Genomic DNA, 9,676 nt, shown 5'->3' on the forward strand with positions numbered 1-9,676 from the left:
GTAGCATGAGCTGCAACGTGGAAGCCCAGAGGGTGGGGAAGGTTGAGGATGTTTAGGCCACAGCATTGATAGGAGCCAAAGCCCAGGGGAAAGTGGAAATCTAAGCATTGAGAGAACGTAGAACCCCAGGAGCATGGCAGTTGCCTGTGCTCTAAAGCTGGTGGTGAGTCACAGTAAGGAAGAGTAGGAAGAACACTGGCCTGAAGTCAAGGGAGCCAGCATCTAGCGCAGGCTCAGTCAACACTCCCGTGGGCCACGCAGCAGAGCAAGGGGCCCACCCCGTACGCACCAGGCCTCTGCCCCACACGGCTTCTTGGCATACTCTACTGCCCTATCAGTACAACTCCGAGTGTCAGGTATTACTGTTTCGATTCTTTTTTTTTTTTTTTTTAAGATTTTATTTATTTATTCGACAGAGACAGAGACAGCCAGTGAGAGAGGGAACACAAGCAGGAGGAGTAGGAGAGGAAGAAGCAGGCACATAGCAGAGGAGCCTGATGTGGGGCTCGATCCCAGAACGCCGGGATCACGCCCTGAGCCGAAGGCAGACACTTAACCGCTGTGCCACCCAGGCGCCCCTACTGTTTCGATTCTTAAAATGGGGAAAGTGAGGCTAGGGAACTTGCTGAAGATTAAACAGTGAATGGGGACACAGGTGGAATTCCAGCTCAGCTCTCGCCCCAAAGCCCCCAGTCTTCACGCACCTGCTCCTCGTGTAATAAGAAAGGCTGAGAGATTAGCTGTGGACCCACAAGCCTTGGGCAAGAATCCCAAGCATGTAGCCTCCTAAACCCTCACCTCTATGTCTTTGTAATACTATGTGGTACAGACACATAAGACCCACAGATGTGCCTCTAACAAGATCTCATTGTGGAGAGACCTCACTTTCAGTAAGAAAGAAATGCCTTTCCTAAGAAATCTCAAGTTCGTTGGTTTAAGATTTTGTCTGAGAGAGCATGCGCGCACAAGCAGGGGGAGAGGCAGAGGGAGAAGCAGACTCCCCACTGAGCAGGAAGCCAGATGCCGGACTTGATTCCAAGAGCTTGGAATTATGACCTGAGCCAAAGGCAGATGCTTAACCGACTGAGCCCCCCAGGAGACCCAGAAATCTCAAGTTGAAAGCACAAACACACACAAGTACAGTAATCGAGTTAAAAGTGCCAACTGAAGGGTCATTTGCATTCCTGAACTTGGAGGCAGATGAACCCCATTGTGATGAGCAGAGAAACAACATGAAATAGTCACGTGCTAGTCACAAACAATGGAGTTGCCACCTGTCAGGTATAGTTAGCTATGGAATCCAGCTGTGACCTCCATTCTAAGAAATCCCACCTCTGCAAGGCTGGGCTTTAACCCTAGGCTCCAAAGAGAGAAAACAGCAGCACCTCCATCCCCCTGGTTCATCCTCACAGCATGACTCATCACCTGACTCCTATAGTGGGCTGCAAACAGGGCAGGTGCAGTGGACAATAACGCTCCCCCTAACATGGAGAATGTCCTGTCCCAGCCATCCATCTGCACAGCTGTCACAAAGTACAAAAGGACATTCACGTGTAGTGTCTCACATGGCTCCTCCTCCCAATAACCCTGTGAGTTAGAAAGTCAGGTATTAATAGGAGATGTTCCATGACCAAATCGAAGCCTAGGGAATAAGCTAGAAAATGATGGAGCTGGGATTCGAACCCATTCAAGCTAAGAAGTGGCTCCTAATCGTAACCTTAGATCGCCCACCATCACGGCCAGAGACACCCCGTCCGGACCTCCATCCATCCCTCTCGTGGAGGTCGGTGGGGCAATCTCCCCAAGCAGGCACTATGGAAGCAAGTCCTGTTCTGCTTTCCCTGGAAGGACAAACACGTGCCTATCTGCATTCAGATCATCCAGGTGAGGACTAAGAGTGTACCTGCATCAGCATGGAGCACAGCTGTCTACACGGCAGTCAGAACTCCACACCTGGCTTCCTGGGACTTTTAACCTCCACAAACAGCCTTTCCCTCTGCAAGAATCATGGCTCATTCACTAATTAAAGGGTATTATGCACTTCATTGCACACCAGCTAAGAACCTGGAATAAGAAAGCTCATGCAGAAGCATTAACCCTGGAGACAGCACTAGGTATGCTTTATGGAAAAAGAAAAACAGGAAAAGTGATCCACCTGGGACCTCCCCTCCCCCAACCTTCTCTAATACTGTCAGCCACAGCACATAAAGCAAGAAGCCACCCAGCATAGGACAAACCCAGGCAGGGCCTAACAAATAAGCCACCTGGAGAGGGATGAGCAGCAGAGAGAATGAACGAGTGAGTGAGAACACCAATGAACTAGACTTCTCCCATAACCACCTGCGAGGTTCTCTGCCCTCAGAACGAGCATACTATACCCCACGCCAAAAGGGACAGGTGTACAAAGGGGCAGTGGGAAGGATTATCCCTCACTGCAAGGTCTTGGAACAAATCTGGTGTGTGTCCCCTCTCACAGAGGCTCAGCATGGCTTTCCGCAGCGATCAAAGGGTAAGAAAGATCAGCGGTCCACCTGGGGCCTCCTCCAGATTTCCTGGAGTGGGTGCTCTTTTTGATACTTCCTGCACAGCGTGGGGATCCAGCCCTGAGGCTCACCCCTGAGGCTCACCCCATACATTGAGGGTCAGTCCAAGGGGGAACACGCCTGGATTTGGTAAGGATGGCAGAGAGTGACGTGCCGCTATTTAATAAACCATATCACAAGCGACTTTACTATTGGAGAGACATCCTGGAGAGGTCAAAGGCCCAGGTAAGGCTTGAAGGCCTGATCTTTGGACTCTTGGGACTCCAGTAACTCAAATGATGGGCTAAGTGCAAAACAGTAGCCGTTTCCAAGTTCCTTGGAAATGGAACTTGATCATGAATTGAGAGGAAACCACTAGTTGGACACACGGTTATGAGGATGCTTGAGAACTCGGTCCAGGGTCTGCTACCGACTGCAGTTTCTCTCCATGTGTTCCTTGTATGTTCACACAGAGGAACAGCAGAGTGCATTTTCGAGCTGCAAAGTGCACTGGTGAAGCCAAGTGTTACCACGGCACTAGAAAGCACAGGTGGATACAAGGATGGTCTCAGCCTTCAGGAATAAGGCATTTTCCCCTTCTCTCTCAAGCCACCTAAGACATCATATGTGCATGGCCTGTTTTAGGGTCCTCTTTGCTCCATTTAGAAGGGCTTCCAGTACGGCTGTCCCTTCCCCCAGCTCAGACCCTCTTCCTCTTTAGTATAAATACACTACCACTGATTTTGTTGTGCTCTCCCTCACAGTGTTTAAAACGGAGAGTAAAAACAGCTCCCCCAGGAAACAGACCTCTATGGGATGCAAGTGGCAAGGCCCCTTCATCCCTGGCACTCTGGGCTTTTCCAGAATCACAGACAGCCAACTGCAAGTACAGAGGCTGCAGGCAGAGCCTGGTTGTGGCATTAACAGGAACTCAGAGCGAGAGGCCGGTAGGCAGTAGATCTGAGAGCAGGTGGGGAATGGACGCACTATCGGCAAGGTAGGGCATATCTCAATTAGGCAGAGGGCCCAGACAAGTGCTGATGACAGAGTCCAGCTCCTTTGCAACTGCTGCACCTGCCACCAAATGACAATTTGGTTCAAGGCTCTGAGACTCCAATGCTCTGAGTTCTCCCTAAGGCAGCTATGGGAGAAACGGTCACCCTGGGCTTCTAGAGGGTCCCATGGCCCCCGAAGCCCCAGAGTTGCCTGGAAGCAAGGAGGGGGCTGAAGCTGCAGTCTGACCCCTTACACCGAGTTATGCCCAGCAGCCCACTAATTGGGCAGAGAACCCTGGCAATGACAGCTCTCCGCCCATCCTTTCCCTGCCCCTCTAGGAAGCCCCATCCTGAACGTTAGCCACATCCCCCTCCGCCTTTCCTCTTTACTCAGCTCCACACTCCTCCTCCAGGCTTTCCAATCCCACAGCTGCTCGCCCCCTCCCCACACCACTCCTCTCGCAACCACGTTGTTAAGCGATTGCACAGACAGCAAACTGAGCCTTTGAGTTTCAAGCTGAAGCTCCCAGACGAGCCAGCCTGGACCGCTTCACCCTCACAGGCGCCTCACTGGCCATCCTCCTACACACGGGCCTCCACTTACACGCTCCTTTTGGGCCCAAGCACCCTGGACATCTCTTTGCTTCCAACCTGCCAGCAGACCAGACGGACACCGGGGGTCCCCCGGCCTCTCCTCTCCCCACACGGAGCTCCGAATCCACACAAGAGAAGCAAGCACAAAGACCTCCACCCCCGGGCGGCATCGCCTGCTCCAGCAAGCTCCCAAAGCCACTGGAACCACCCAGGCTGCCTGGGGCCCCACACCCCCTTCTCTGGCAGCTTTAGCTCCAGCCCAGCCCACAGGATGCAGTGCCTGATGCCACTTCCGAGCAGAGAAAGAGAGAGAGGAAAAAAATGCCACCTCGTCAATGACAAGCTGTTCCAATCACACAGCTCAGATACCAAGTGCCCTGGACAACGGACAGCTCCGGCCTCCTCCCTCTGGTTGGGAGGAAGCCAACTCAGCACATCTGGGGGAGCGATCCCCCATCACAGGCCCCCTGCTCACCCTCCACATCTGACCAGACAACCGCGCCCCATTCCAGGAGGTGGACTTCTCCGACCACTTCCAACAACTCCAGCCAACTACCCTCTTGGCCTTCAACTCAGGCACTATACACTCTCTCCTGCTCCAAAGCACAGGAAGACCCCCGGCGTGGCCACTTCTCAAGAGCACCAGGCGCAAGAATGAGCTGAAAACCAAGTACTCACCGTGGTGAAGTCCTGGTGGCCGCACTCCTGCCCTTTGAACTTGCAGTACAGCATCATATCCTTCAGGTCGTGGCCCACGCGATGCAGGAACTCCAGCATGCTGAACTGCTTGGGTTTGTAGTGTTTGAAGTTGGCCTTCTGCCGCAGGGCCTCCAGCACCGTGGGGTCGGCCAGGTGCGGGTCCGGGATCTGCAGGTTGACGTCAAGCAAGGCCAGCAGCTCCCCGGCGTGGTACAGGTCATTGGTGGTCAGCCTGGAGAAGCGGAAGCCATTGAGGTTGCAGAGGGTCACAGCTGGGAAGACCAGGCTCTGGGCCACCACCTCATCCACCTTGGTGACGTGCTGGTAGGAGAGGTAGTAGGACACCCTCTCGGAGCTCTCCACCAGCAGCAGGCCCAGGGAGCCCACGAAGGCCACGGCCCAGAGCACACGCCGAATGGTCATTGGCCCGTACACGAAGATGTGCCGGATGCCGTGCAGGGTGGAGGTGTTGGCGAAGATGTGGATGCTCGAGGGCTGCAGGCTGCCCTCGCTGGGGCTCTCCTTGAGGTCCATGGGGACCCTGTGCAGTTCCGCAACTGGCTTCAGGTTGATCCGATTTCAGGGAAGAGTTCCCAGTCCTCGGGCTCTGCTCAAACCTTGACGTTCAAGGGAGAGAACACGGCAAAGCAAGCATCAGGCCAGGCGCCTTGAGTTTATCCTGGGAGCCCAGCCGCACGCTGCCAGGGGTGAGTGTTTATATAAACCCATTCAAACTCTAGCTCCTGATTTTTTCCAGGCGATAAGGAGGGCTGGTTTTATTTAGGGAGACACCAAGGTGATGTGGAAGAGATGTGGGTGGGAAGGGAGAGCTTAGCCAATGGAAATAAAGTCCTCCCCCCTACACACGCCACTAGAGACAAGATTAAAAGCGAGAGCGAGGGAGAAAATGCTTCAAACAAGTCGCTCGGTAGCCCGGAGCCTGTTAACCAGTGCATAATGCCCCGCGTTGAGCATCCCAGGGATGTCGCGCGGCCACGCTGATGCACTGCGGGCGGGCGCAGCGCGGAGCCTCCGGAGCCGCCGCCGCTCCGCTCGGCTCCCGGCGCCGCTCTGGAACCCGGATTCCGCTTCTCGCCGCCGGCCGCCGGCCCTCCTCGCCGCCTCCTCCAGCCCCCGCCCCCCTCCCCGCTCTCTCGGGCGGAATTCCAAATGCCGGCGGGCCGCGGCCAGCGCCCGGAGAGGAGGCAGCGCGCGACCGCGGAGAGGCACGGACCCGGAGGCTGGCAGGACGCGGGGGCTCCGCGGGCCTCGCCTCTCCCCCCCGCCCCCACGCCTCCCGGAAGTAAGNGGACGTAGGGGGGGGGTGGTGGGGACCCGGCGAAAGTTCTTTTTGGCCACCTTCGGAGGGAGCTAATGGGGGCCCCTCGCGGAAGGTGGAGAACTGGCCCTGAAAGTGAGAACGTGACACCCCTCCCTGCGGATGGCAGGGAGGCACTTGGTAAACTACCCCGCGCCAGGTGTGGGGGTGGAGATAGGGTTCCTTTGCCCGAATTCTGCTCCCAGGTCACACTCAGCTTGGGGTCTCCCCAGGGGAGCTCCGGAATGTGGGGAAAGTAGGGAGCAGTCTAAAACCACAGTGCCTCTGGGGCTGGCCACCTGAGAGCCGGAGGGGAACATTCCAGGGAGCGAGGAGCCCCTCCTGAGATGGAAGAGCCAGGCGCCCCTTGGAGACGCAGAGAAAGAGCAACAGGTAGATCCCCCCCCCCAACTGCTGTCCCAAGGTTCTGTATCTGAAGAGGAAAGACAGCTGGGGTTCCAGGTAGGGCTGGCTGCATTCCCTTTGGGCTGTGTGTTCTGCCCCAGGATTTGCCAGATGGAAGCACAGCTGGAGATAGAGGTGGGAGCAAAGGATTGGGGTTTCAGCTGCCTACCTCTTTTTCCTGGAAATCCCCTGGAAGTCAGCCCCTGCTAGCAGGTGGATGTGATTTGCCACGGGCCAGGGATCAAATGGCCGGAACCTATAGAATCCATGGTGCTAAATCCCATCAGGAGGAAAGGAACAGAAAATTCCAGGGGCCAGCCCAATGCACACAGCCAAGCTGGGGCAGAGCCTCACGAAAGCGCCTTGTTGAGCCAACTTGGTGTCCCCAGGGCAGGCCAAGCTTAAATACTCCTTGGAAGGCATTTGAGAAGAAAGCTGCCTCAGGAATGTCCCTCCTGCTTTGTATCTACTTCGAAATATTTCCCTGTGCCATCTGCCCTCTTGCTAACCCAGATCCAAACAGAACAGTATCAGAATGCTCTCTGAGGCAATAAACATGTGGCATTGAATTAGTGGCGTATTGATCCTGGGAGCTCAGAGCACAGAAGCATTGCAAGTAAACACAAATGGCAGAGGCTAGCCCACCTCACGCATGTGCCGTCTCAGAGGTCCCAGAACCCTGCATGTAGGGCGGCCTAGATAGGTAGAGGTTTTCAAAACAAGAGTGCCAAAAATAAAAATCCTGTCAAGACCTGTGTGAGCGTAGCTTATCTCACTTAACCCTTCCAGTCATCTTGACAGGTGTGTGTTGTTGTTTACCTCTATTACACGGATAAGAAAGACTCAAAGAAGTGAGGCGCCCTCTCCAAGTTACACAGCTAATAAGAGCCAGAGCTGAGCCTTGAACTCAGGCATGCTTGCTTCGAAAACACAGGCTCAGAAAGCAAATCCAAACACTCCTTCCCAAATGTAGGAAGGGGACAAGCACTTCTATACCACTTCCCCCATGGCACACAGACACACACACACTCACGACATACCACACACACAATACTTTCTCCTTCCACATCAGAAAGCAGCTCTATCCCTTCCCTCCACCAGGCCACATCCCTGTTGTCCATTTTGCAGCTCAAGGCCCTCCTACATAGATAGACGTCCCAATGAAATCTCCCGAATTTTGGCTCATCAGCCTGTTTAACAAGTGTGTTGAACTCCAACTGTACCAGACACTCTATTGGTTTGGGGGAAACAAAGAGGAATAAGACACATTTCTTACCTTGATAACTCAGGACCCCGTGCGGGTGGAAGCGGTGTTGGTTTGCAAACTGGCCCCTGGACATGAAGAGCAAGGAGAGATCAAGAAGGAGGCAGACCTCTCCGGAGTAGTAGGTGGGGGGGTTTTATAAGCAAGGGAATTTAGCTAACGAGGTTTGTCTTGTGCTCCGTAAGTCATACAGATCTCCACACCTGCTTGCCAGAACCTTGAATGTGTATGTAGAGGCCTTAACTGGATTAAGTCACATATACCATCTCAACAACACCTTGCTCCCTCAAAGCTGTGTCCTTGGGCACCTTCTAGCGTGGGGTAGCCCAGCGAAATGCACATTCCAAGGACCAAGGACGGGGAGGGGGTGAGGAGCCTCTGATTGCCCTGGGTCAAGCTCGGGGTTAAGCAGCGGTTACGTCCTCTCAGTCACCCCTTCCAACATTTCACCCCTCGTGACCGGTTCTGATACTCTCACCCACCCCCCTCCTCCACCTGAGCAGTCAACAAGGGGTTTCACCTGCGTGGAGTTGGCTCATTTTTGGCAGCTATCCAGCTGCATTGAGTGAGATATCACAGCAACAGTATAGGCACATGCAAAACACAATTAAGGTAATTACCTCTGAAACAGTTTTTTTTTCCATGAAGAGCCCCGCGATCTGAACCACTGATTTATGAAGTCCCCTAGGTTGGGGATCGGATCCCTGAGGACGCTCACTTGTGTCCTCGTGTGGTTTAATAAAGACGGGACATCAACAGACTCATCAGATATGAGTACACAACATTCTGTTTGGATAAATGTACAGGTGCCTCCTTGCGAGGCAGTAATAATGTCCAAGGCCATCTTACGTTGGAGGACAGCTCTTCCATTAGACATTTCAGCGTTCGGTAAAGACAGGTTCTGCCGGTTCCCACGGAAGGCTTGCTGGGTGAATTTAGTAAGGGCTTCTGCGTGTGCTGTCTTCCAGGCCAATGCAGGAGACAAAGACAGTGACCAGTGGAAAATAGAACGTGTGCACTTGGCCTTGAGGAGAGGGAAGTTGGCAGCTTGAGGGACGTTATCTGGCTGTTTGTCCCATACATGTTGGCAGGGGAGAGGTGTGAGGAGATGGACTGGGGGCGGGATATGCCAGACCAAGACCCCCACATTGTCCCCTCTCTTGATAGTGCCTATTCCATTCCAGGTAGAATGTTTTCAAAGGTTCAGCTTCCAGCGGGAAGGCAGGATCCCCACGGAGACGTGAGTAATTCCCCCTCTCTGAGGGATGCAAAGCAATTCACCCATCCCGGTGGGATGTCTTACTGCAAATTCCAGTAGATAATGCCTCTCCCGGGCATGATGGGGCTTGGAGTTTTCAGCAGCATAGCACATTGATCCACGGGTAGAGTCTGGGCTATTTCCAGAAACTTCCATCCCTTATGGCATTGGTGTCTCTGTAGGGGTCCCCATTCTGCAATATGGAACAACAGTCCCTACTGGTTGATCATTCGAATGTATGAAAGCGTGGGACAGTACTTTAGGCCACCTGGCCACGGTGGTTTTACTTGTTAGTAATTTAGTCTGTTGCTTTAGTACTCCGTTTTCTCTTCACTACGCCTGCTGCTTGCAGGTTTTAGGAGAGATGAAACTTGCTTTCAGTGTTCTGTTCCTGGGCCCAGGCTTGCACGTTATGACCTTTGGGGTGTGACCCCTGATGACGGTACATTTGGCACAGGCGTCCAGACGTGGTACTCAGCTCCTCTAATCCTCTGATGGTGGCCGCCTGGTTTTCATGGTGATAAAGGAAAGCTTCAGTTAGGCCAAGTGTCCACACAAAACGGGCATATTCAGAATCCTCATGCAGAGGGAGGGAGCCAGTAGAAGCAATATTCCCATCTC

At 53.7% G+C, this 9,676-nt stretch overlaps 1 protein-coding gene across 1 annotated transcript in view; it reads right to left on the minus strand.

Moving 5' to 3' along the window:
• ASIC2 (acid sensing ion channel subunit 2) overlaps positions 1 to 5,566 on the minus strand; it is a 1,023,862-nt gene extending 1,018,296 nt beyond the window's left edge. The window contains exon 1 of the mRNA XM_002912353.3: positions 4,790 to 5,566. Coding sequence (XP_002912399.1) covers positions 4,790 to 5,344 — 555 coding nt within the window. The 5' untranslated portion in view covers positions 5,345 to 5,566. The remainder of the gene's footprint in view (positions 1 to 4,789) is intronic.
• Between the last annotated feature and the right edge of the window lie 4,110 nt (positions 5,567 to 9,676).

Source organism: Ailuropoda melanoleuca, chromosome 13 (genome assembly GCF_002007445.2).
Source record: "Ailuropoda melanoleuca isolate Jingjing chromosome 13, ASM200744v2, whole genome shotgun sequence".
Taxonomy (NCBI): Eukaryota; Metazoa; Chordata; class Mammalia; order Carnivora; family Ursidae; genus Ailuropoda; species Ailuropoda melanoleuca.